The sequence below is a fragment of the Ornithorhynchus anatinus genome, chromosome 6 (assembly GCF_004115215.2).
Source record: "Ornithorhynchus anatinus isolate Pmale09 chromosome 6, mOrnAna1.pri.v4, whole genome shotgun sequence".
Classification (NCBI taxonomy): Eukaryota; Metazoa; Chordata; class Mammalia; order Monotremata; family Ornithorhynchidae; genus Ornithorhynchus; species Ornithorhynchus anatinus.
The window spans coordinates 19309080-19336906 of record NC_041733.1 but is presented as its reverse complement, the minus strand read 5'-3'; the positions used below and the strand labels follow the sequence as shown (position 1 = coordinate 19336906).

The window sequence follows — 27827 nt, the reverse complement described above, 5'->3', positions numbered from 1 at the left end:
ATTGTTTTCTCTCAATTGAGTACATAGTTGCATAATTCAAGAGGTCAAAACCTCTGAACCACTTGTGTTCATATTTGCCCTGTTGACTTCTAGATTTCCAATGTATACTTCAACCATCATAAATACCCTCATTCCCAATGAGAAGCTGTACAAATATGAGCTTTCATCCTAGGGAAAAAACCCACATTTCCTAAATGTCATTACTGATAGGAAGTTTTAATTCAGGTCTTTCTGAGTTTAATACAGTTTAATACATAAATATCTTCTTAATCTGAATAATTTACAAAAACAGGACAGATCGATTCTGTACTTCCCAATCGATTCAAATTGATTCAAACTCATATTTATGTACACTACAGTGCTCTGCACATAGTAAGCACTCAATAGATATCACTGATTGAGAGTCTGATGGAGTTACAAAGACAATATAAAACCATATAAGCAATTTGGAAATTCTGTATACATTTGTGAAAAAGCTAGACCTCCTAGTGCCATTAACAATCCACTCAACGGCTACAATAATCTCCTTAAAACAATGTAACAATAGCTTTACAATAGTGAGGGTCCATTCTTTCCCACAACAGTCCATTTTCAGATAAACCATGAAAGTTTAACCAATCTATTCTTTCTTTTGGAGTCCAGGTAACTCATTACTGACCCTATAAATGGGTTGTCTCTAAGGGTTGGGGGGGTTTGAGGCCAGAATTCAGGTTAGAGTTGCTCAATTTGCCTAAACAATTCTGTGATAATTCACCCACTTTCTGATCGGGGAATTTCCACAAGCTCTGGAAAACCCAGCCCAGTGAAGCAAAGCACAGCAAGAGCAGCAGTTACCATATAATAATTGTGGTGTTTATTAAACACTATATGCCAAGCGTTGTGCCAAGCCATAATAATAATAATTATGGTATTTGTTAAGCCCTTATTATCAGGTTGGACCCGATCCCTGTCCGACCCAGCATGAAGTGAAAGGGAGGACAGGTATCGAATCCCCGCACTGCAGAGAAGTAGTGAGGCTCAGTGGAAAGAGCCTGGGCTTAGGAGTCAGAGGTCATGGGTTTGAATCCCGGCTCTGCCACTTGTCAGCTGTGTGACTGTGGGCAAGTCACTTAACTTCTCTGCGCCTCAGTGACCTCATCTGTACAATGGGGACGAAGACAGTGAGCCTCACGTGGGACAACCTGATGACCCTGTATCTACCCCGGCGCTTAGAACAGTGCTCTGTACATAGTAAGCTCTTACCAAATACCAACAATAAAATAATAATAGATACAAGTAAATCAGGTTGGACACAGTCCCTGTCCCTCATGATGAGTAATAATGCATAATAAGCACTCCAAAACAATCAACAAATACCGACACCATTATTATTATTATTTTACAGATGAAAAAAAATGAGGCAAAGAGAAGTTGCGTGACTCGCCCAGGGTGACCCAACAAGCAGATGCCTGAGCAGGTTTTAGGGCCTAGGTCTCCTGACCCTCAGTCCTGAGCTCTTTCTACTAGTCCCTGCAGCTCCTCATTCAACCAAAACCACATCTGCCCCTCACTCTAAAGCGTGGCTCAGTGCCAAGAGCCCAGGCTTGGGAGTCAGAGGTCATGGATTCGAATCCCTGCTCTGCCCCTTGTCAGCTGTGGGTCTGTGGGCCAGTCACTTCACTTCTCTGGGCTTCAGTGACCTCGTCTGGAAAATGGGGGTGAAGACTGTGAGCCTCACAGGGGACCACCTGATGACCCTGTGTCTTCAAAGCAGCATAGCTCAGTGGAAAGAGCCCAGGCTTGGGAGTCAAGAGGTCATGGGTTCGAATCCCGGCTCCGCCCCTTGTCATCTGTGTGACTGTGGGCAAGTCACTTCTCTGTGCCTAAGTGACCCCATCTGTTAAATGGGGATGAAGACTGTGAGCCTCACGTGGGACCACCTGATGACCCTGGATCTCCCCCAGCGCTTAGAACAGTGCTCTGCACATAGTAAGCGCTTAACAAATACCAACATTATTAAAGCCTCAGTGAACCGTGTCCCCTCAGGGCAGATGGTGTCTTAACCAGTTTGGCCCCCATGTGGCACGTGGGACTGGGTCCAACCTGCTACTCCAGCGCTTACCACAGTGCCTGGAACACTGCAAGTCCTTACCGAGGACCATGGCGCATTATGGTGTTTGTTAATATATGATATGATAGTAAAATATGTATATTCTAAAGGGGGGGGGGGTCGGTTTTCCCCTGGGCCTCTCCCTGAGGGGAGGCGCCCTTCAGGTCGCGTGGCTCTTCCCGCGCGCGCACGCGCGCGCTGCCTGGCGCCCCCTGAGCGCGAGACCGGTGAGGTCATTTCCTCGAGGGGGCGGGGGGAGCCGGCGTTAAGCGAGCGGCCGGGCGCGCGCCGGGGCGTGGGCACGCGGCCACCTCGCCACTGCGCAGGCGCCAGCGGCTGCAGCAGCAGCAGCAGCAGCAGCAGCAGCAGCAGCAGCAGCAGCAGCAGCAGCAGCAGCAGCATTGGAAGGTGCAGCAGCGTTGAAAGGTGCAGCAGCATCATGGCCAGCTACCCCAAGCCCGAGGAGAAGACCCTGCAGGCCCTGCGGGACGCCGCTAACCGCCTGCGGATCCACTCCATTAAGGCCACGTGCGCCTCCAATTCAGGGTAAGGCCGACGCCTCCTCCTCCTTCCCTGCTGGGGTGCCCCGGGGGGCCTGGCCGGGGCACGGCTCGGACGCTTCCTGGGAGGCCCCTAGAGAGACAACCTGATTATCTTGCCATCTACTCCAGCGCTTAGAGCAGTGCTGGGCACATGGTAAGCGCTCGACAAATACCCAGCGCTTAGAACAGTGCTGGGCACATGGTAAGCGCTCGACAAATACCCAGCGCTTAGAACAGTGCTTGGCATATGGTAAGCGCTCAATAAATACCCAGCGCTTAGAACAGTGCTGGGCACATAGCGCTCAACAAATACCCAGCGCTTAGAACAGTGCTGGGCACATAGCGCTCAACAAATACCCAGCTCTTAGAACAGTGCTGGGCACATAGCGCTCAACAAATACCCAGCGCTTAGAACAGTGCTGGGCACATAGTGCTCAACAAATACCCAGCGTTTAAAACAGTGCTGGGAACATAGTGCTCAACAAATACCCAGCGCTTAGAACAGTGCTGGGCACATAGTGAGCGCTTAACAAATACCAACATTATTATTCAGTCTTAGTGACTTTTATTGAGCGCGCATTGGGTGCGGAGCCCTCTACTAAGCGCTTGGGAGAGCCCGATCTAACAATTGGTAGGCACGTTCCCTGCCCACAACGAGTCCCTAGGCCCGTCGTCGCCCAACGCCCTCCTTAAGCAGCAGGGCGTCTGTTATTTCATTTATCATCGTAATAATAATGATGGTTTGTTAAGCCCTTACTCTGTCCCAAGCACTGTTCAAAGCGCAGGGGTAGATACAAGGTGATCAGGTTGTTCCACGTGGGGCTCACAGGCTTAGTCCCCATTTTGCAGATGAGGTAACCGTGGCACAGAGAAGTGAAGTGGCTTGACCCAGGCAATGATAACAATAATAATGGAATTTAAGCGCTTACAACATGCCAAGCACTGTTTTCTGCTGGGGTAGATACAAGGTAATCAGATGTTCCCACGTGGGGCTCACAGTCTTAACCTCCATTTTACAGATGAGGTAACTGTGGCACAGAGAAGTGAAGTGGTTTGCCCAAGGTCACACAGCAGACAAGTAGCGAAGCCGGGAGTACAACCCAGGTCCTTTGACTCCCAAGCCCGTGCGCTTGCCACCAAGCCACGCTGCTTCTCAATTCAGTCATTCATTCGACCGAATGTATTGAGTGCTTACAAGCGTGCAAAGTACTGTACTCCCCTCCCCATTTTTCCCCGCTTTTTCCCTTCTGCAGAGGACCTGAAAGTGGAGAGCGCAGGAAGTTGCACGCGGTTCCTGGCTTGGCCGGATTCCCCCGCCAACACAGAAGGGGCTCGAATTATACCAAGCATTTAGTACAGTACTTTGCACCAGTAAGCGCTCAGTGAATATCACTGAATGAATGAATGGCCAGAGAGGAGGCTTGTTCAGCCTGGATCCCTCCCCTGGCCATCTGGCAGTGAGGAGGGAGAATGCCTGCATTCCAGGGAGGAGAACATGGAAAGGAACATATGAATAGCTGCGCTCATTCATTTGCAGGATAGACAGCCTACCACCCCCTGGGCAGTAACCCCAGACCAGGACTCAGGAAAATATATAGCTGGGAATTAGATAAGGTCCCTGCCCCTTGGGTCAGTCAGTTAATTGTATTTATTGAGCACTTACTGTGTGCAGAGCACTCTACGAAGTGCCTGATTCATGGAGCATTGAATCAGGCGAAGCCATTTTAGATAACCAGGGTGAACTTTAACCTGCTCTCCTTGGGTTGCTTTCCAGATCACTGTGTGCGCAAGGTGAAGCATGGCAGCTTCCTTGGGCCCTGCTTTTCTCCCTCTAGACTATAAGATCGTTCTGGGCAGGGAATGTGCCTGTTATATTGTTGTAGTTTATTCTCCAAAGTGCTTAATACAGTGCTGCACACAGTAAGTACTCAGTAAATAAGATTGAATGATTGCACACCAGAGAGGTGTGCACCGTTGGCTGAGAAAAGGAACTTTTTGTACGAGCCTCATCTTGGCCATGGGTTGCTACTTGTCACCCAGGGTCACACAAGGTGAGAATGAAATGGACTTATGTAAGGCCATCGTTCGGCTCCCGAGCAGGAGGTGCCTTTTAAAGCAGTTTTCTCAGCCTCCTACAGCATTATGCACGTTGTAAATGCTCCATAAACGCTTAGGCTGATATGAGGAAAATTATAAAGGCAACTTGTAGTTACTGAGGCCTATTTTTTTTTTTTCCACTTTGGGAACTAGTCTACAAAATTATGTCAAGCCAATACAGCCCAGGAACAGTAGTCAGAGCATAGTTCTAAGCACTGGGAGAAAATATACAGCTGGGAATTAGATAAGGTACCTGCCCCTGGGGTCAATCAGTCAAGTGAATTTATTGAGCACTTACTGTGTACCGAGCATTGTACTAAGCACAGGAGAGTACAGTATAAAATAAACGGACACATTCCCTGTCCACAACCAGCTTAGAGGTTTGCAGGGGCTGGGCTAAGGTTAAAGGGAATCCAGTCATTAACAAATAGGTATTTGAAAAAAGAAATGGGAAAGAGGCTCACAGTGCAGGTAATGTGACAACTGAATATCTTCACATTCAGGAATAGTGAGGAAAGGGGTAGTAAACTTCATACACAGAAATATTTTGCTGACAATTAAAGTGATAGGTCTGATCCCCACTACTGTGGGGGTTTTTTGGAATTTTAAGGACTTACTATGTGTCAAGCACTGTGCTGAGCTCTGGAGTAAATACAAGTTAACCAGGCTGGATACAGTCCCTGTCCCACATGGGGCTCACAGTCTAAATAGGAGGAAGAACATATTATTGAATCCCCATATTGTGGTTGAGGAACCTGAGGCATGGAGAAGATAAGTGACTTTTTAAAAATGGTATTTAAGTGCGTAATATGTGCCAGGCACTATATTAAATGCTGGGGTAGATACAAGCTAATCAGGTTGGACAAAGTCCATGTCCTACATGCGTCACACAGTCTTAATCCCCACTTAACAGATCAGGTAACTGAGGTGCAGAGAAGTGACTTGCTCAAGATCCCATAGCAGACAAGTGACAGAGCCAGGATTAGAACCCAGGTCCTTCTGATTCCCAGGCTGGCAGTCTATCCACTGGACCACAGTGCTTTTCCAGAGTCCCGTAGTAGGCTAGTGACTTGTTCTCCCTCTTAGACTGTGAGCTCCATGTGGAACAGGAACCATATCCTTCCTGATTAACTTATATCTACCCCAGTACTTAAAACAGTACATGGTACATAGTAAGTGTTTAAATATATATATATATTTTTTAAAAAGTAAGGAGTTGGGATTAGAACCCAGGTCCTCAGACTTCCATGCTTTATCCCCCAAGTATAATAATAATATAATATTCAATCCCCCCCCCCGAGCATTGATTGGCATACGAAATCCCAAAGATTTTCTTTTTGAAACCTGACACCTGCAGAGCCTTAGAGGATGTGATTTGTTTGACATTGGTCTGAACCATATTTGTTAAAAATCAGTGTACTGTATTTTTGTTTTCCTCTGCAGACTGAACATCATGTTTTTGGGATGAAGGGGGATTATTTGTGAATGGGTTATTTTCTTTCTTTAGGGGGGTGGAGTTTTTTGTGTTTTCAAAGTGACTTACGGTGTCATTGCTAAATGACATGTGATTCTCTGTCCTGTCCCTTCAGGCCTCTGTCATACAGCATAAGAAAAATGGAAACTCTGGCACTCCCCTAGACTGTAAGCCTTTTATGGCTAGGGAACATGTCTGCTAATTCTGTTATCATTGTGCTCTCCCAAGCACTTACTACAGTGTTCTGCACCTAGTAACTGCTCAATAAATGCCACTGATTCCGGTCTATGCATTTGAAGGCTTGAATTTAGGAGGAAGAGAACCCTTTCAGCTCGAGTATCCACGGTGGGAGAGAAGAGGCTGCATTTCTAACTGAATGTCCAGCTAATTGCCATATATCCAAGCAAACATTTTCAGTCAATGCTTGGTAGAGTCTTAGCTGTCCCCAACACTCAGATGCAGCAGGCAGTTAATTATAGATTGTGGCTCAGTAGATCAATTTGCCATCCAGTAAGTGCACGTTTCAGGAAGCTGCAGGCTTCACAGTGAGGCCCACAGACCACAGCAGTCTTTCCCACACACTCCCACACCAAAATTTTAAACTGTTCTCTATGAGTATCCTGTTATGCACAAGCTCTTTCTCTCCACTACCTCCTGCTCTCTCTCCTGGGTCCCGTTGAACCTCATCACCCTAGGGTGCTGCATTGCTCCATTATTTTTTTCTTTTTTAATGGTCTGTGTTAAATGGCAACTATGTGCCAGGCACTGTACTAAGCACTGGGGGAATAGTTTATTTGTTAAGCACTTACTATATGCCAGGTACTGTACTAAGCGCTGGGGTGGATACAAGCAAGTCAGTTTGGACCCAGTTCCTGTCCCACATCTTAATCTTAATCCAATACAATCTTAATCCCCATTTTACAGATGAGGTAACTGAGGCATAGAGAATTTAAGTGACTTGCCCAAATCACACAGCAGACAAGTGGCAGATACAAGATAATTGGGCTAGACACAGTTTTAATCCTCATTTTACAGTTAAGAAAACTGAGGCCCAGTGAAGTAACCTGCCCAAGGACTGTGCTCTTTCCACTAGGCCATGACTTCTCTATATTTTGCTGTATATTGTATTTTTCACCTAGGGAAAATGGGTCTCGCTCCCAAGGGAGGGGACTTGGCCTTGTAGTATCTTCCTGAGGTGACAGAACCCCAGTTCTTCCTGGGTCCTGCTCCTCTAGATTCCCCCCTCCATTTTGGACCAGCATCCTAAACTCGCTCCCCTTGGTGGTTAATGGGCTTTTCTGAATGCTTAGGGATTTTGGGGGTGGGCAGGTGGGAGGGGAGTGGGATGGGAGCTTTAGCTGAGCATGGTGAAATTCATCCATGTTCCTTCTCCCCCCAAATACACTCCCCACCACAAACACATGCCCTGCCATCCTTCCTCTGAGCAATTTACAGCAGAGGTTCTCTGCCCTGGGTCGTCTGTGCCCTTCCGGTGACTTTCTTTCTGGGGCCCTTAGGAAAATGGAAAGAATCGGGACTTGGAAAAGAGTTCATAAAGATAAAACTGAAAAGTTAGTGGTCTGTTTGGACAGTGAGTTTCACTCTTTCCATGTAGTCTAGGATGATTTAAATTTCCATTTGCAACATTCCCATTTCCCTCTTTTAATTACCTTTCCCTAGGCATATTTCACCTATAAACTGTTTCATCTCACTCGGTTGGATTTGCTTTTAAAAGATCACAAAATTCCTTTTTAATTGTCCTGTTCTATTCACTCTATCCACCACCCATGTGATTCTCTGAGCTGTCTTTTGCCCAGGCTATTTAGGAGACCATTTTCTCTTACTCCCACCTTCCGATCACAGATGACCCTCTGTCATACAGCATAAGAGAAATGGAAACACTGGCATTCCACCAGTATTTGAGGTCTTGAGTATAGGAGGAAGAGAACTTTTCAGGTTTATCATCTGAAACTAGATTAAAAATTTATGATTCTGTTGTATAAAGGTGTAAACTTTTAGGGTTTATTTAATGGGGTCTAATCCAGCTCTTTCCCCAGAGAAGGTGCACACGGTATTTCCTGAGAGTGATAATCAGTGGTATTTGAGTGAGTTGGTAGCCAAAACCCCACTGACTTTAATATATACCATCATAATATGGTGTCCAGTTCTGTGCCGAGTGCTAGGACAGACATAAAATCATTGGATCGGGACCCCAGATCCTGTCCCATGATTGTAGCATAGCAGACAATGAGAGGTATAAGGACTGGAATTGCTAACATGAAGAGGAGCAGTTTTGCAGGTCCTGGAGAAGTTGTATTGATCCAAAATAGCATTGTAAAAATGTCCAGAATAATTTAAATTTTGGGGAGGGGGGGAGATTTGAGCAGCTGCATCTAATCATGCTCACCGCTTTCTCAAAATCCTGTCCTTCAGGTAGGAACGATGGTGAGCCGAGCTCCGAAACCTGAGTTAAGAAGGTAGAGAGGGAGTCAGTCTAGAATCAAGGTTCTCTGGCTTTATGGTCTCTAGAGTATAAGCTCATTATGGGCAGGGAACCTGTCTACCAACTCTGTTGTGCTGTAGTCTCCCAAGCACTCAGTACTCAGCACATAGTAATTGCTCAGTAAATACCATTGATTGATTGATTTCTGGTTCAGTAGACCAAGACTGTCTTTCATAATAGCTGCTGAAGATGGGGCTGCTGACTCATTGGAGAAGCTGTTTTTTTCCCCCACTTGGAGGAAAAGCTGCCTCTTTAAATGAAGGTTGTTTTTCAGGAGGAGAGCAATTCCATGCTATTCATAAACTGCAATTTCATACTATAACAAGAGGACCAGTGCTTATTTATCTTCAAAATATTCAGGTGCACACTCTCCTGAAAGAGGTTAATTTTGCCTACAAGACAGGATCCTGGTGAAGCTGCTTATTAAATGAGTTGTGTCCAGATGTGTTATAATGGAGCGCTCAAGCACTGTGAATGGTTGATAGTTCCAATGGTTGATTGTTGTCCATCCACCTCCACATCAAACTCCTCACCATCAGCTTTTAGGCATTCGGTCAGCTCTCCCTCCTACCTAACCTTGCTGATCTACTACAGTCTAACACATACTCTGCTCCTTTAACACCAACCCACTCTCTGTACCTCAGTCTCATCTAACTTGCCACTGATCCCTTGCCCGCCTTATCCCTTGGACCCAGAACTCCCTCTTCATATTCAACAGCCCACCACTATCCCCACCTTCAAAACCCTCGTACAATCACATCTCCTCCCAAAGGTCTTCCCAGACTAAGCTTTCTCTTCCCCCGTCTTCCTTCTTGTCTACATCAACTATGCACTTGGCTCTGTACGCCTTAAGCACTTTGATACTCACCCGAGCCCCACAGTACTTAAGTAAATATTCTTATACTTTACTACTTCCCCTCTCTTTAATCTGTTTTAATGTCTGTCTTCCCCTGTAATCTGTAAGATCCTTTTGGGCAGGAATCAACCCTTCCAACTGTTGTACTTCCCAAATGCTTAGTACAACGCTCGGTGCTCAATAAATACCATTGATTGATATGAAAGAATTCTGTCACAGCTTGAAGGCTACTGGCTTGTGCAGAATGAATGTGGCCATAGTGATTGGCTTGTTTGGTCCAGTCACTTTAGCTCTACATAGGAGTCACCATCATTTTGTGCTGTCCTGTGTTTGTTACTGGCCTTTCAGGGAGTGGCTCTCGATAGCTGCTCTCTGGCTAAATTCATCCTGGACAGGGATCTATGTCAGTTAAGGGTTGAAAAATGTTTCTTTGAAGGTGGGTCAGCAGCTGTCAGAAGAACCTCCACTGGATAGCATTATCTAAAAATTTAAAGTTCAGCATTTGGCCTTTTTTTCCAGTCATCCTACATCATGCTGTAGTGCTGCCGAGATCATGTCTGTGCTCTTCTTCCAAACCATGAAATATAAAGTGGCTGATCCAGGAAATCCAAACAATGACCGTTTTGTCCTGTCAAAGGTGAGAGCTTATTTATGAATGACTTTTTATGATATCCAGTGGCTTTTTGTTTTCCTGGGCAGTATCAGTTCAAATCTTAACTCCTCCTGTCACCTGTTTAAGATCAGAGGATAGCAAGAAATAAAAGATCCTGCAATATATCCTTTTTGGTGTGCTTGATTTCCCCTCCCCAGCCCACATTCATAAGATCTGCTTCCAAGTCATCTGAAGTAGAAGAACTTCTGGAACAGGTCTCTCTGTCTTTTGAAAGTTATCATCTGTCCACCCCTCTAAATTGAAGCTCCCAGTGGGCAGGGAACATGTTGTTGCCTTATATCCTCCCAGTTGGTTAGGACAGTATTCTGCCCAGTAAACAATAAATAATGACTGATCAACTGCTTCCCAGTGCCGTTGCATGGTGGCTGGTCTTGCGTTTAGACTCAGGTTAGTCTTTGTTGACAAAGCGTAAATGATGGTTGGAACTGAAATCTCTCCTTCTGCCAGGGTCACGCTGCGCCGATCCTGTATGCCGCTTGGGCCGAGGCTGGTTATGTCAAGGAATCTGACCTCCTGAATTTGAGGAAGATTGACTGTGACTTGGAAGGGCACCCTACTCCTGTAAGTGTTTGGGGTGCCAAGGCACTGATGGGAGGCTGGGGGGCATAGAAAGGAACCCCAGGCTGAATGATCATGAGGGGAGAGAAGAAATTGGGCTAGGAATAAAATGGAGGGTACCAGCAGCAAATTCTTTAAAACTGCTCCCCCCGGAGAGGGCATGAGGGGGTAAAAATCTACCTGAAAGATGGGGGAAATAAGAAATACAGGTGAAATTGCAATAGAATGAAGAGGTTCAACCTCTCATGCTTGAAATAGTAAAGGGAACTTCAGACCCTCTAGGGAGAACTGACCCTAAGCTCATAGATTTGAGTTATCACATGGAAAATAAATATTGTAAGCCTGGGGGTGTGCAGACTTTAGACTGCATTTTTCTAACCTTATTTTGCATTGTCTACTGATCATCAATGTGGAAAGGGAGGGGTGATGATGGAATCCCTGATATCTCCATATTCCGATTAGGAATCCTAACACTGACTTGAAATCCTGTTAAAAATCGAAAGGATTGTTATGGTAAATCTAGGGACAAAGCATCTTTATGCTTAGACATAAATGGCATGGGTGTAAAACTCATAATGGCCAGCCACACCCATTCCAAATATTTAGGCCACTGGAGTATCAGCATTTTCTTTCAGAAAATACCTGCCCTCAGTGAAGGTTAGATGGACCTTTTTGCTTCTCATCCTGTCTTCTCCAGTTCAAGCGTTTCCTTTTGCAGTATTAGGCAAAGTAGGTAAATAAGAATATGAATTTCAGAGCCTACTTCAAGTCTTCAGAATGACATAGTAAGTCTTGTATTGTCAAGATTTAATTTAATGCTCTGTTGAACTTCAGAGGCTTTTTGTAACATCTATAGGTAGGATTGCCTGTATTTTGGCTTTCACAACCCATTTTTAGTAAGTCGGATGTTGCAGAAGATGAATCTGAACAGTAGTTAAGTTGATGGAGGACTTTAGGGTGATGTGACAGTTGATGTTGAATCTCTCTTTTTGTTGTTCTCTTTGTCCCTTCCACTCTAACAGAGATTAGCGTTTGTTGATGTAGCCACTGGCTCTCTAGGACAGGGCCTGGGAGCTGCTTGTGGGATGGCTTACACCGGCAAATACTTTGACAAGGCCAGGTAAAATTTCTGGAAGCATCTTACCTGTTTGCTTTCCTGGTGGGCAGTCACTATCTAGCTGCCTCTGGCTTCCAAAATCAGTGCATCTTAAGAGTGGCCTGTGTTGGTTTGGTTCTAGTTACCGGGTGTTCTGCCTGCTGGGAGATGGAGAATCCTCAGAAGGCTCCGTCTGGGAAGCCCTGGCCTTTGCTTCGCATTACAAGTTGGACAATCTGGTGGCAATCTTTGACGTGAACCGATTGGGACAGAGTGAAGCAGCTCCTTTGCAGCACAACACTGATGTTTATCAGAAGCGTTGTGAGGCCTTTGGGTAAATGCTGTTTTTTAATTTCATAACTCATTGGCTTTCTTACCCAAATTGCGAGCCTTTGCTAATCTGGTGTTTTCCTGTTGATAGGTGGAACACCTATGTTGTGGATGGACATGATGTGGAAGAGCTGTGTCATGCTCTGTGGCAGGCTGCTCAGGTGAAGGATAAGCCCTCTGCCATTATTGCCAAGACCTTCAAAGGCAGAGGCATCGAGGGTGAGTGATTTTTGTCTCCAACAGAAGAAACCGAAGATAGCTAGGCTCTGATCTTGGTAGTCTTACATGTTGGTAGCCAGGGTCTATAGAATTCGTTAACAGGGCCAATTGTGACTTATGGCACTCTGTAGTAAGTGCTTGGAAGAGTGCAATATAAGAAAGTTGGTAGACGTTCCCTGCCCACGATGAGCTTACAATCTAGAGGGGGAGACAGACATTAGTAAAAATAAGTTATTGATATGTACATAAGTGTTGTGGGGCTGAGGGAGGGATGAATAAAGGTGAAGGGCAGTGCAGAAGAGAGAGGTAGAAGAATAAATAAGGGCTTACTCAGGGAAGGCCTCTTGGAGATACGCCTTCAAATAAGACTTTGAAGGTGGGGAGAGTCATCAGTTGGATATGAAGAGAGAGTGCATTCCGGGCCAGAGGCAAGACGTGGGCGAAAGGTTAGTAAATCTGTGTCGTACTTGATAAAATAATGACAATTGGACTTTGATATAAGAGTCTCCTGTCACAAATGATGGCTGAACTTCACTCAGCCTGGGTAGGGGAAGACTTCAGGACCTACAACTGGCAGAGGAATTGACTTGGGCCAGTCACTTCACTTCTCTCTGCCTCAGTTGCCTTATCTGTAAAACGGGGAGTACGACTGTGAGCCCCATGTGGAACTTGCTCAATGTCCAGCCTGATTAGCTATATCTACCCCAGTACTTAATATGGTGCCTGAAACATAGTAAGCGCTTAACAAGTACCATACAAAATGGGAGAGAGTGCTAGTGATTTGTACAGGATCATGCGCGCTCCCTAATCCCTAAAAGTCAGTCATGTGGGATGATAAAGCCAGCCAAAGACCTAGTGAGTGAAGTGAGCTTTCCATCAAAGTTAAAATTGTCAGACCACATGGCAGTGTGGCCTAATAGAGCTTGGGGCTGGGAATCGGGAGACTTGGGTTCTATCCTCAGCTCTGTCACTGACTTGCTGTGTCACCTTGGGGGAAATCAGTGTATTTTTTTGTGTCTTATTATCTTAATCTGATACTCCCTAGCTCATGAGGATGTTAAGATAAAGTGAGAGGTGATAGGAAAGATTTAGTGGCTGGAGAATTGTAGAAAATTCATGGTATTGTTGCTCAAGAAAACCCTTTTCCCACCCCCTTCTGTTCCCACAGGCAGCTAGAAATTTCTGAATAAGCTCTAGCCAACCCTTAGATTTAAGTATGAGAGATTCCATGAGCTAAAATAGACAAGGTACCATTGCTTGAAATTTCTAGCCTTGACACCTGAATTTTCTGAGGCATTTTAGTTCTGAAAGCTGAAATATAGTGTGATTTATCTATGCAAAATTTCTCTTCCCCCCTCCCCACCCCCAGGTGTTGAGAATGCAGATAATTGGCATGGAAAGCCTATGCCAAAGGACAAGGTAGAATCCATCATCAATACAATCCAGAGCCAGATTCAAACTAATACGAATCTGTCTCCCAAGCCGCCTACAGAAGATGCACCTCAGATCAGTGTTGCCAATGTAAAGATGTCCTCTCCACCAAATTACAAAATTGGTGACAAGGTAGGCAAAAATGAACTGCTTAAAACTATGTACCAAAAGTATCTTTCCTTCCCACTCCCTTCCCCCCCATGCTGAAAGCTAACTGTGGACAATCATGAATTTTTGTGCAGTGTGGCTTTTTACACTTCCCCACTCTTGAGTATTTTGGAGCAATTCCAAATTTTAACCTTTTTGTTTCTTTTATGACTCAGAACCCGCTTCTTTCTTCCAGGTAGCTACACGGAAAGCATACGGCCTGGCCCTGGCTAAACTGGGTCACGCAAATAACCGAGTGGTTGCCCTGGACGGTGACACGAAAAACTCCACCTTTTCTGACTTATTCAGGAAGGAGCACCCCAACCGCTTCATCGAGTGCTTTATTGCTGAGCAGAACATGGTGAGTGCCCGGGCTCTCTCCACTTCTGGCCAAGCCCAACAATGAATGGGACATTTACAGGAAACGCTTTGGCTAGCGGTGCAGGTTCATTCAATAGTATTTATTGAGCGCTTACTATGTGCAGAGCACTGTACTAAGCGCTTGGGATGAACAAGTCAGCAACAGATAGAGACAGTCCCTGCCGTTTGACGGGCTTACAGTCTAATCGGGGGAGACGGACAGACAAGAACAATGGCACTAAACAGCGTCAAGGGGAAGAACATCTCGTAAAAACAATGGCAACTAAGTCTGATGGATGTTGTTGTATCGCAGGTCAGCGTGGCACTGGGGTGTGCCACCCGTGACCGGACCATTGCTTTTGCTAGCACCTTCGCTGCTTTCTTGACCAGAGCCTTTGATCACATTCGGATGGGGGCTATCTCTCAGACCAACATCAACCTCTGTGGCTCCCACAGTGGCGTCTCCATTGGTATGTGTGATCTTAAAGCTGTTCAGTATTTTGCAGCCTTCTTCCCCCCACCTCCCACACTAAACTCTGAATTCAGCCGGCCTTTAAATCAAACTCCTAAATAACAGGATGTGTGGCAGTTCCACATATCATGGGTAGAGCATAAAGTATTATTCTATTGCATCAGCCTCCTCGCTGACCTCCCTGCCTCAAGTCCATATTTCACTGTGCTGTCTGGGTTTTATTGTCTGTTTTCCCCTCTAGACTGCAAGCTCTTCGTGGGCAGGGAACATGACTTCCAACTCCATTACATTGTACTCTCCCAAGTGCTTAGTACAGTGTACTGCACACTCAGCTCAATAAATACAATTGATTTTTTGTGGCACCAGTTCAGCCTTGCAAATTGGTGGCCCCCATTCTTCTGAAGCAAGTGATTCTAGATGTATCTTTGCCATTTCCCTCCAGTCCCCAATCCCGTCTTGAGGCGAGTGATAAGCAGTCAATACTTCTTTAATAGTGCTGGGGCCGAACTCTCTTTCACCTCGCTTTCCATTCTAGTGGCAAAAAGGCTAAAGTTGAGGGAAAGTTAGGAGTGCGGCAGATATTTTAATGATCACCTCCCTGTTAAGGCAGACTCTTCTTAATTGCTTTTTCAGGCGAAGATGGGCCCTCTCAAATGGCCCTGGAGGATCTAGCCATGTTCCGAACAGTTCCTGACTGCACAATCTTCTATCCTAGTGATGCCGTCTCTACGGAGCACGCGGTTACTCTGGCCGCCAATACCAAGGTATATTTCAAGAAGTACTGTTGAGGCCAGTTGGGGCAAATCATCAAATGCTTAGAAAAACATTTGAGCGCTTATGTATAAAATGGTATTCCAAGGTGGGTGCGTATAATTTACTTGGTGGAATCGATCCTGATCATTACGGAGAGGACCAGGGCCTCTTCTTGTTTCAGTCTGTGCTTTATACTGCTGTGTAAAACACATCTCTCCACTCGCTAAAAACCTCAGTGACCACCTACTCCCTCCGCATCAAGCCAGAACCCCGTACCATTGACTTCAAAGGTCTCCACCATCTTACATACCTGCTCACGTTCCTCATTCCTCTGGAGCACACTTGCTAGCCTATCACTCTTGACCGTTCTTCTTCCAGTCCCTCTTGCACTGACCTCACTCCCAAACACCCCCTCACGTGCACCTAGAATGCCCCCCCAGCCCCCAGTCCTGTCATTCAAATCCACCAGACAGCAGTTCTCCCCAAATTTAAAGTACTTCTAAAATCCCACTTTCTCCAGTGATCCAATGCCTCCAAATCACATTAGCCCTGCAACCACCTAGCCTTAGCGTTTACTTGTGTATGTTCCATCAGTTATACATTAAATATAAATGTCTGTCTCCCCTTTACCCCAAGGTTGTAAGCTGGTTGTGGGCAGTGAATTTGTTGTTGTATTGTACTCTCCCAATTGCTTAGTACAGTGCCGAGCATACCATAAGTGCTCAAAAAATTCAATTGAATGAATGAAATTTATTCAGGTATTTCATCTTCACACAGCTATTTCATCCTCACACTCTTGCTAGATATGATCCATTGTATCTTCTTCCTCCTGCTCCCTCTATAAATAATAATTTCTGTCTGCTTATCTCTTCCATTAGATTGAAGCCCCCTGAGGGACTTTTGATTCTGGTACACTCTTTACACAGTAGGTTGCTCAGCAGTCAACACTGACAGACTGGAGAGATTAAAGGGGGCATGCACTTTTAGCCCTGCTGAGATGTCTTCACTATTACCCATGACTAAATAGGTAGCTTCAAAGGCCACTTTCAGACAGTTCACCTGTTTCCTCTGCTAGAACCTCATCGTTCCTTTTCCCCATACATGAAGTGAATGTCTAAATGGAATTAGGTTAGTCATTCTTAATAGTAATTTAAATAGAATATACCAAATTCCTAAATGCTTGCTGGAAAAATTCATTTTCTTAAAAAACAAACTATTTTTTTCCTCTTTTTTTAATTAGGCTGGCACTATTTTTTTTTTGGTAATTCCCCAAAATATTCCCTCTTCTGAGAAGTGTATGTTCAAAGAAGACTGACAATAATAATAATGTTGGTAATCGTTAAGTACTTACTATGTGCCAAGCACTGTTGTAAGCACTGGGATAGATATGAGGTAATCAAGTTGTCCCACGTGGGGCTCACAGTCTTCATCCCCAAGCATCAAGCATGTGTTTTAAAGTGCTTACTGTGTGCCAGGCATTGTACTAAGCCCTGGAGTGGGTACAAGTAAATTGGGTTGGACAGAGTCGCTGTCCCTCCTGGGGCTCACAGTCTCAATCCCCCTTTTACAGATGAGGCAATTGAGGCCCAGAGAAGTGAAGTGACTTGCCCAAGGTCACACAGCAGACAAAATGGTAGAGCCGGGATTAGAACTCATGACCTTCTGACTCCCAGGCCCGTGCTCTATCCACTACGCCATGCTGCTTCATGGAGTGTGTAGAGTATAAGTGACTTTTAACTCTACTAGACTCACCCACAGTTTTTCAAATGGGCATATGAAACTGCATCCAAAAAAGAATTCCAGCTATGCTTCTTGTCCAGTATAGAAGGGCATCTGGATTGATAAATCAATTTTTCAGGTTTTGAGGTGCTTGTTGCTTGCCAATTCAGTTTACAATACAGGCTTCCAAATATGCAAAGGGCTTAAAAAACATGGACATACGCATGCTGGATAATTTTGATTTCAGAAATGTGATTCTGGTTTTCATTTTTCTTCTTAGGGAATGTGCTTCATTCGAACCAGCAGGCCAGATACGGCAGTTCTTTACTCCCCACAGGAAACCTTTGAGATTGGACAGGCCAAGGTAAGAAAGCAGGATTTCTGTAGCTCATCACTTGGAAAGCTGATTGAATATTTGGGCAAAATGAACAACTGCCTGGGGGATCATTCTGGCTTTTGGGCCATCCCAAAGCACACTTCCATTTCCTCTCCCTTTTTTTCCAATCCTGCAACAACTACTGCTCTGAACCAAAAGATAAAAGCCTTTGTAATGTTGGTGGAAGCTGTGGGCGGAAGCAAGGGTGCTTGCAAATACCAGGGAGAGCAGGAGTAGGGCTACCCACATAAGCATTCCATTGACATTTGGCATCTGCTGGACCTCTTTATACTTTCCAAACTCCCATGGAAAAAGAATGACCTTCAAAACCTAGGGAAGTAGCATGGCCTAATGGAAAGCACACAGGCCTGGGAGTCAGGACCTGGGTTCTAATCTCGACTGCCACTTATTTGCTGTGTGACCTTGGGCAAGTCACATCAGTACTCTGGGCCTCAGTTATTTCATCTGTAAAATGATGATTAAAGTCTAGGAGCCACCTGTGGGACATGGACTGTGTCCAACCAACCTGATTAGCTTGTATCTACCCCAGGGCTTAGTACAATGCCTAGCACATAGTAAGTGCTTAATAGATATCATTTAAAAGGGAAAAAAAAAGACTTTGTGTATCTCACGTGGTCGAACTATAAATGCTTAACCTATTGGAAAAAGTTTAAAGCCACTTAGCTTGGACACGAGAGGTGCTTCCACCCAGCCTGGGGCAAGGAGAAATGGTAAATACGGAGCCTTTTTTACCACAGTAAACTGGGTAATTTACCTGATACTTTCCAAGACCCTCTCTCAGTTCAGATATGGGATTTGGACATTCTCAACATATTTTTGTAGCTTCTTTCTGAGCTAGAGGTGTTTATTTTTAGCTCACCTCTTCAGTCTCTGAGACTACAGGACAATGTGTATCATTCTTACTTAACAGCTCACTCTACCCTCGGAATGTCTTAGCCCTGTTCTTCATGCCTTCTAAGTGAACCGTTCTCTCGTGATTCTCCTCCTGTCTCTCTGACTGCTCCTTTTCTGCCTCTTGCTGACTCCTTCCCTGCCTCCCCCGCCCTGACAGTAGGATATCCCTTAAGGCTCAGTTCTAGGTGCCCTTTTATTCCTCCATCTACCCTCACTCCCTTGGAGAACTCATTCGCTTCCATGGCTTCATTTACCATCTCTATGCAAATGATTCCCACATCTACATCTCCAGCCCTGACCTCTCTCCTTCCCTGCAATCTCACATTTCCTCCTGGCTTCAGGACATCTCTCCTTGGATGTCCTGCCGTCACCTCAAATTAAATCTTTCCAAAACTGAACTCCTTATCTTCTCACCCAAACCCTGTCCTCCCCGAATCTTTCCCATCACTGTAGACAATATCATTATCCTCCCTTATCGCGCAAGCCCGTAACCTTGGTGTTGTCCTCAACTCATCTTGCTCATTCCATCCACATATTCAGTTTATCACCAAATCACGTCAGTTCTACCTTAACAATGGTGCTAAAATCTGCCCTTTCCTCTCCATCCAAGCACTTATCGTATCCCACCTTGACTACTGCATCTGCCACCTCGCAGATCTCCCGGCCTCCTGTCTTTCCCCACTTGAGGCCATGCTTCACTCTGCTGCACGGATCATCTGTTAACAAAAACATTCAGTCCGTGTCTCTCTACTCCTCAAGGACCTCCAGTCATTGCTCATCCATCTGCACATCAAACAGAAACTCCTTATTGTTGGCTTTAAAGTACTCAGTCAGCTCACCCCATTCCTACTTCACCTCACTGATCTACTACAGCCCAGCCCACATACTGTGTTCCTTAGTGCCAGCTTACTCATTGTGCCCCGATCTTGTCTGTCTCTACCCTGACCCCTTTCCCCACATCTTCCGCAGCATTAATAAGGTCACATCTGCTCCAAGAGGCCTGCTCTTATTTAAGCCCTCTTTTCCTCGGCTCGCTCTCCCTTCTGCATCATGTATGCACTTGGATCTGTGTCCTTTGGACATTTGGTGTTTGCCCCACTCCCAACCCCCAATACTCATCTTTATAATTTAGCTCACCTCTTCAGACTCTAAGACTACAGGAGAATATATCTCATTCTTCCAGTGCTAAGAACAGTGCTCGGCACATAGTAAACGCTTAACAAATGCCATCATTATTATTATAAGTTGTCTTTACCCTCTGAATGTCCTAGCTCCTGTTCTTCTCGCCTTCTAAGTGAACTGTTCTCTCTTGATTCTCCTTCTTTCTCTCTGACTGCTCCTTCTCTGTCTCTTTTGCTGGCTCCCCCCTGCATCCCACACCCCTGACAGCATAAATTATAGCATAAATTATTCGTATTAATGTCTGTCTCCTCTCAACTATAAGCTCATTAGGGGCAGGAGAGGTCTGCTGATTCTGTTGTAATCTCCCAAGCGCTTAGTACAGTGCTGTGAACATAGTAAGCACTCAAAAACCATTGATTTTTCTGAGCAAACCATCTGCCTTCTCACTGTTCCTTACTTTTGAGTCCTTCATCTCTCACCCTTCGTTCACGCCCTCTCTCTAATTCCCTCCCCTTCACATGTGTCATCCTAGACCTCCAGGAGCACTCCCTGAGGTGTTTTATATTTATTTATTTCAAACCCCTCAGGTTTTGCCAACCCTGCAGCACCCCTTTGCATTTATGATTGTAGTGTAATCTGGTATTAACACGTAGACGTTTTGTTCTCTCCAGCTGTCACTATGTGTAAATTTGTCTGACTGCATTCCCCATTAGATTGTCGCTTACTGTACTCTCCCAAGTGCTTAGTACAGTGCATCGCAGTAAATATATTCTGCATAGTAACTGTGCCGTAGGGAAAATGAAACATTTTGAGCCATCTACTTGACATTGTAAACTTGTCAATAAAGGAGCAGTTTCCCACAGTCGGGCACTACTTTCCACTAGATGGCATGAGAGTTCTTTTAAATATTACTTTGTCTGAGCCTGTCAGAGCTAACCCAACTAATGCAAAATTGAACTCACTTTGTCTTACCTAGAGAACCGTAAAGAAATACCGTGTTATGCTTTATTCACATTGTCCACTTTTTCACTGGGCGCACATTTGTAGGGTGAAAGGATTGGGGCTGGGTGGAGAGGTATGCTGTAACTTGAATTCAAAATACCCATCATCATCATCATCTTCTTTTCGGTTGTTTGGTCAGATTGTCCGTCAGAGTGACATGGACAAAGTCACGGTTATTGGAGCTGGAGTGACACTGCATGAGGCTTTAGCAGCTGCTGATGAACTATCCAAAGAAGGTAATGTACTGATTCCACGAGTGACGTTAGTTAGCAAATAGTACAGCAGATCTGTGGTCAAAAGCAGCATGGCCTAGTGATTAAAGTACAGGCTTGGGAGCTGGAAGACTTGAGTTCTGATTTTGACTCCACCACTGTCTGCTGTGTGAGCTTGGACAAAGTCACTTTACTTCTGTGCCTCAGTTACCTCAACTGTAAAATGGGGATTCAATACCTGTTCTCTAGCCTATTTGACTGTGGATCCCATGTGGGACAGGCCTGTTGTTTTTATGGTATTCACTAAGTGCTTATTATGTGTCAAACACTGTTCTAAGCACTGGGATAGGTACAGTTTAATTATGTTGGACACAGTCCCTGTTGCAAAATAAATTGACAGTTTAAGTAGGAGGGAAAATGGGAAAATTGAGGCACAGAGAAGTTACTTACCTTGCCCAGTCACACAGCAAGCAATTGGCAGAGCTAGCCTCTGACTCCTAGGACCGTGCTCTTTCCACTAGGCCCAGTTTCCATTATTTCCTCTTGTGAATCTGCCTTATCAGTCAATCAGTGGTATTTATCGAGCACTTACAATGTACAGAGCACTGTTCAAAGTGCTTGGGATAGTACAATCCAAGAGAATTCAAACATGCCTTCAAACATGCCCACGTCTCCCCCATCCTAAAAAAACCCGCTCTTGACCCCACTTCCCCCTCCAGTTATCGTCCTATCTCCCTACTACCCTTCCTTTCCAAAATCCTAGAACGAGTCGTCTACAATCGATGCCTAGAATTCCTTAACTCCCATTCTCTCCTAGACCCCCTCCAATCTGGCTTCCGTCCCCTCCACTCTACCGAGACTGCTCTCTCTAAGGTCACCCATGACCTCCTTCTTGCCAAATCCAATGGCTCCTACTCCATTCTGATCCTCCTTGACCTCTCTGCTGCCTTTGACACTGTCGACCATCCCCTCCTCCTCCATACCTTATCTCACCTTGGCTTCACGGACTCTGTCCTCTCCTGGTTCTCCTCTTACCTCTCTGGCCGATCATTCTCGGTCTCCTACGCTGGAGCCTCCTCCCCCTCCCATCCTTTAACTGATGGAGTTCCTCAAGGGTCAGTTCTTGGCCCTCTTCTGTTCTCCATTTACACTCACTCCCTCGGTGAACTCATCCGCTCTCACGGCTTTGACTACCATCTCTACGCAGATGACACGCAGATCTACATCTCCGCCCCTGTCCTCTCCCCCTCCCTTCAGGCTCGCATCTCCTCCTGCCTCCGGGACGTCTCCACCTGGATGTCGGCCCGCCACCTAAAACTCAACATGAGCAAGACTGAGCTCCTCATCTTCCCTCCCAAACCCGGTCCGCTCCCAGACTTCTCTATCACCGTGGATGGCACGACCATCCTTCCCGTCCCGCAGGCCCGCAATCTCGGTGTCATCCTTGACTCGTCCCTCTCGTTCACCCCACACATCCTATCCGTTACCAAGACCTGCTGGTTTCACCTCTACAATATCGCCAAGATCCGCCCTTTCCTCTCCACCCAGACGGCTACCTTACTATTACGGGCTCTCGTTATATCCCGGCTAGACTAATAATAATAATAATAATGTTGGTATTTGTTAAGCGCTTACTATGTGCAGAGCACTGTTCTAAGCGCTGGGGTAGACACAGGGGAATCAGGTTGTCCCACGTAGGGCTCACAGTCTTCATCCTCATTTTACAGATGAGGTAACTGAGGCACAGAGAAGTTAAGTGACTTGCCCACAGTCACACAGCTGACAGGTGGCAGAGCTGGGATTCGAACTCATGAGCTCTGACTCCAAAGCCCAGGCTCTTTCCACTGAGCCACGCTGCTTCTCAACGTGCTGACTACTGTGTCAGCCTTCTCTCTGACCTCCCTTCCTCCTCTCTCGCCCCGCTCCGGTCTATTCTTCACTCCGCTGCCGGCTCATCTTCCTGCAGAAATGATCTGGGCATGTCACTCCCCTTCTTAAACAACTCCAGTGGTTGCCTATCGACCTCCGCTCCAAACAAAAACTCACTCTAGGCTTCAAGGCTCTCCATCACCTTGCCCCTTCCTACCTCTCCTCCCTTCTCTCTTTCTACCGCCCACCCCGCACGCTCCGCTCCTCTGCCGCCCACCTCCTCACCGTCCCTCGGTCTCGCCTATCCCGCCGTCGACCCCTGGGTCACGTCCTCCTGCGGTCCTGGAACGCCCTCCCTCCTCACCTCCGCCAAACTGATTCTCTTTCCCTCTTCAAAACCTTACTTAAAAATCACCTCCTCCAAGAGGCGTTCCCAGACTGAGCTCCTCTTCCCCCTCTACTCCCTCTGCCATCCCCCCTTTACCTCTCCGCAGCTTAAGCCTCATTTTCCCCTTTTCCCTCTGCTCCTCCACCTCTCCCTTCCCATCCCCACAGCACTGTACTTGTCCGCTCAACTGTGTATATTTTCGTTACCCTATTTATTTTGTTAATGAATTGTACATCGCCTCGATTCTATTTAGTTGCCATTGTTTTTACGAGATGTTCTTCCCCTTGACGCTGTTTAGTGCCATTGTTCTTGTCTGTCCGTCTCCCCCGATTAGACTGTAAGCCCGTCAAACGGCAGGGACTGTCTCTATCTGTTGCCGACTTGTTCATCCCAAGCGCTTAGTACAGTGCTCTGCACATAGTAAGCGCTCAATAAATACTATTGAATGAATGAATGAATGAGAAATTAGCAGACATGTTCCCTGCCCATAATCTAACGGTCTCTTTTCTCCGTCTTCCAGGAATCCCTATCCGGGTGATTGACCCATTCACTATTAAACCACTGGATGCTACCACCATCATCACCAGTGCTAAGGCGACAGGAGGACGTATTATTACAGTTGAGGACCATTACAGAGAGGGTATGTAGCTGAACTCTCTTAATCCTTTGAAACCTGGTGGTCTTGCTGTAACGACAGTATTTTATTGCATGGTTTGGATATAATCCAGAAGCATTAGGGAATACTTTTCCCACCTCACGAGTCTGTTCTGGATATTGCATAATCCACAATCTGGCACGAGAATAATAGTAAGGAAAAGTGTTTGCCCTTGGGCTCTTAGCATCGGTTAAGGTACGATACTGCTATACTTTCCTTCCAATGCCTCAGCCTTACTGTACAATACAGAAATGCTGTACTGCTTTGAATTTTTACAAATTTAACTATTTGGAAGTAGTGGTAGACATAATAATCACAGTAATAATTGTTTTTGTTACACACTTATTGTGTGTCAAGCCCCGGGGTAGATTTAGATTAATCAGGTCAGATACAATCCCTGTCCCATAAGGAGCTCCCAGTCTAAGCAGGAGGAAGAATGGGTATTGAATCTCCATTTGACAGATGAGGAAACAGGCACTGCCCAAGGTCAACCCAGCAGGCAAGTGGCAGAGCTGGGATTAGAACCAGGCCTGTGTTTTCTCCACGCCATATTTCTTCCTAGGAATTTGTATTGAAAAGTGGTAGCCATGATGGTTAATCTTCAGGATATGAATTAGCATCAAATTCACTGTTACTTAACAATATCATTTCCCCTTTCCTCTCCCTTGCCCCTCCCCCCACCCTCATGAGATTATTTTTCAAGAGCCTATCACATTTGAGCAAAAATGACTACTTCCCTTCAGATCTACCACCTAGGATTAAATCAGCCCATTCCTTACACTAAGCGATAATCCAAGATCCGAAGGTTTCATTAATCACAGTCAGAAAACTCATCTTTGAGTGTTTGAAAAGTTTCCTGGAATCCCTCGATCAGAAACTTGAGAGGGAGACAGAAGTAGGTAGCATTTCTCGAGGCTCTTTTTCATTGGTAACTCTTCTCTTTGTAGGTGGAATTGGTGAGGCTGTGTCTGCTGCGGTTTCAGGGGAACCTGGTATTCTTGTTCATCAGCTGGCAGTGTCAGGAGTACCCCGAAGTGGAAAACCTACCGAGTTGTTGGACATGTTTGGTATCAGTGCCAAATGTATCACCGCTGCTGTGAAATCTACTTTTGCCAATTAATTGCTAAAACAAAAGTGTTTGCTTTGGCCTTATATTGTTGGCATCTTTATGTTGTTTGATGCCCTAATTTGTGAATTCATCACTTTAAATTACCTCTCACTCGTTTATTTAAGGATAGGTAACACTTTCATTTCCATTTAGCAGCTCCTGGTCTCCTGTTAAAATGCGACTATGCTTAGAAATGCTGCTATCTCTTTGGGTCCATAAAATTGTCTGGATGAAATTCCATTACTGTACAGAACCTGCTCTTAGTCTAAGAAACCTCACAGCAAATGCAGTATAACTGTGCTAAATAAACTTGTTGATAGATTTGAGAAATGACCTGTCTCTGGGGGGAAAGGGAGGCTCAAACTCCCCTTACAATTTCAGTTCTGTTTAATGGAAGGTTTAGCATTTGCACTCACCCATAAAATATTTATATGAACCCCCAAAGTTTGGAAAACACTGTAGTATTTATCTCCCCATTCCAGACTGACACGTCATTTTGTCTTACCTGTAGCTTCCTGGATCCTAACTTTAAGCAGTCGCCTCTGTCATTCCTCCAAGGTTTGCTTTGTCTTTCAGGTTTTAATATATTGGGGCCATGGAGCAGGGGTGAGAGTTTGTGTAATACACTGCGCTCCCTCCCGTGTTCCTTCTGTATGTGTAAGGAAAGAGATAACAATTAGTTCTTGTTTGCTAATAATAGTGTTTTGTGGACAATTTCATAGTTGTTCTCAAGGCTTTCATTGTAAAAAAATGACCAAGCTAAATCTTCTAAATTCATTATAATACAGTGAGGAGCAAAAGAAATCGACTCTGCCAAAATAAATCATAATTTCGTGTTTGTTTTTGCTGTGACTATTTACATATGTTTAATAATTCAGAGATTGAAACTTTCCAGTAACTCTTATTTGTAGCCTTGGTTCAAGGTAAACATAAACTAATGTGCCTATAACGTGTTGACATCATTTATTACTCCTGACCTAATTGGTACACAGTTCCAGTTGGAGGTGATTAATTGACCGTAGCACATGATGCTCCAAATCATTGGGCCAAATTCTCCTTTGGGAACTTTGGCCTCCTGTTTCCATATCTTTCAAGTAAAGCCAAAGTCCCAGCCACCCACTTTCTCTATAACAGATAGCATTCTTCCGGAATCCAGTGTTAAGGAAAACTTGCCATAGTTACTCACTGTGATTTGGTCCCTTCAAGACATTGGCTTTACCATTTTCAACACACTCTTTGTTGTGAGAATTTTCCCCAATTCTGCATTCTACCCCATATGTGCTGTGAAAATCCACTCAGCAGAACTGAGTGTACTTAGTCACTTTTTACAAGTACCCTGAAGGAACAGTGAGGAGCTGGCTCTTCGAGCCTTTCTATTTTGTATAACTTTGCAGCGGATGGGCACTTCGGCAAATGTCACTTGATGCAGCCTTTAGAACACATTTGGCAGCCTGCGTGCTGCAAATGGCACTGTAGTTAATCTGCTTCCTCTTGGAAATGAAAGAGCACCACATGCTTGCCTGGAAGAATACTTGCTTTATGCCCACCAGAGGAGATGGATAGAAGCATCGTTAGTAATTAAGCCCACAGGATCCTTGAGGGGCGAAGGGGCACTTGAAGGGATATAACTGGTTGACCACAAATGGACAATGAGTGTAAATCATTGTAGAATGAGCTGAGGTGACTAGATCAGAATTACATATTGAGATTATCAAGTCAGGGTTTGTCTTCCAATCAGTGGTACGGCGCACTTGCTGAGGGCTGAGCCCAAGGTGCTTGGAAGAGTACAATACAGTACAGTTGGTAGACCCATTAATTCAATTGTATTAATAATTGTGGTATTTGTTAAGTGCTCACTATGTGCCAGGCACTGTACTAAGCGCTGGGGTGGATACAAGAAAATCAGGTTGGACACAGTCCCTTTCCCATGTGGGGCTCACAGTCTCAATCCCTGGGCACAGAGAAGGGAAGTGAGTTGCCCAAAGTCACACAGCAGACAAGTATGAGAGTCAGAATTAGAATCCATGACCTTCTGACTCCCAGGCCGGTCCTTATCCACTGTGCCATGCTGCTTCCCCAGCACTGAGTGCTTACCGTGTGCGGAGTGCTGTGCTAAGCCCTTGGAAGAGTACAATACAACAATAAACAGACGTTCCCTTTCCACAGTAAGTTTACAGTCTAGAGAAGGACCTGTTCCTTCACCAGAAGGAGATTGCACTCTACAGGGGGGCATAACTGAAAGGGACTATTTTTTCAGAGGGGAGGGGAATATACCCCAAGGTATTTAAGAAATACTAATAATAATATGGAAGAGGTGTGGCCTAGTGGAAGTGTTCAAACGTGTGTTCTAATCCTAAGAAGCAGCGTGGCTCAGTGGAAAGAGCCCGGGCTTGGGAGTCAGAGGTCATGAGTTCGAATCCCTGCTCTGCCACTCGTCAGCTGGGTGACTGTGGGCAAGTCACTTCACTTCTCTGGGCCTCAGTGACCTCATCTGTAAAATGGGGATTAACTGTGAGCCCCCCGTGGGACAACCTGATGACCCTGTACCTACCCCAGCGCTTAGAACAGTGCTCTGCACATAGTAAGCGCTTAACAAATACCAACATTATTAATCCTGGCTCTGCCACTTGCCTTCCCTGCGCCTCAAATTCCTGATGTGTAGAATGGGAACTCAGTATTTATTTTCCCTCCGTAGACTGAGCTCCATTTGAGGTGAGATCAGTGTCTGATATATCTTGTTTAACACAAGTGCTTGGCATTTACATACCACAATTAAGAGCAAATGTAACCACAGTGGCCATCTGGATTAGAGCACCCAGTCTACTCCAATGCTTCTGACAGTGACTCTTAAAAGCTGATTG

At 45.4% G+C, this 27827-nt stretch overlaps 2 protein-coding genes across 3 annotated transcripts in view; one reads left to right on the top strand and one right to left on the bottom strand.

The window, feature by feature from the left end:
• The window catches only part of TEX28 (testis expressed 28), a 52169-nt gene extending 26610 nt beyond the window's left edge, over positions 1-25559 (bottom strand). The window contains exons 1-2 of one of the 2 annotated variants that reach the window (XM_029067363.2): positions 25472-25559; positions 8610-8666 (exon numbers count right to left, since the gene is read on the bottom strand). The gene's annotated coding sequence lies outside the window, so the exon portion shown is untranslated. Of the gene's footprint in view, positions 1-2101; positions 2162-8609; positions 8667-25471 lie in introns of those variants that run through there. The other variant, XM_007669662.4, reaches the window with a different exon arrangement.
• TKTL1 (transketolase like 1) lies at positions 2456-25915 on the top strand. The gene is made up of 14 exons (XM_029067362.2): positions 2456-2635; positions 10081-10198; positions 10682-10795; positions 11815-11912; positions 12031-12222; positions 12310-12437; positions 13807-14000; positions 14212-14376; positions 14689-14845; positions 15481-15611; positions 17600-17683; positions 20874-20970; positions 23724-23843; positions 24806-25915. Exons 1-14 carry the CDS (start codon positions 2529-2531, stop codon positions 24976-24978), a joined length of 1878 nt encoding a protein of 625 aa, XP_028923195.1. The 5' UTR covers positions 2456-2528; the 3' UTR covers positions 24979-25915.
• Positions 25916-27827: the final 1912 nt, after the last annotated feature.

Bases quoted from the DNA above. Each gene is read 5' to 3' on its own strand.
- TKTL1 (XM_029067362.2), top strand. From the start codon at position 2,529: ATGGCCAGCTACCCCAAGCCCGAGGAGAAGACCCTGCAGGCCCTGCGG. The intron at 10,796-11,814 runs GTAAGTGTTTGG...CCACTCTAACAG, and splicing joins TGGAAGGGCACCCTACTCCT to AGATTAGCGTTTGTTGATGT. The intron at 12,438-13,806 runs GTGAGTGATTTT...CCCCACCCCCAG, and splicing joins CAAAGGCAGAGGCATCGAGG to GTGTTGAGAATGCAGATAAT.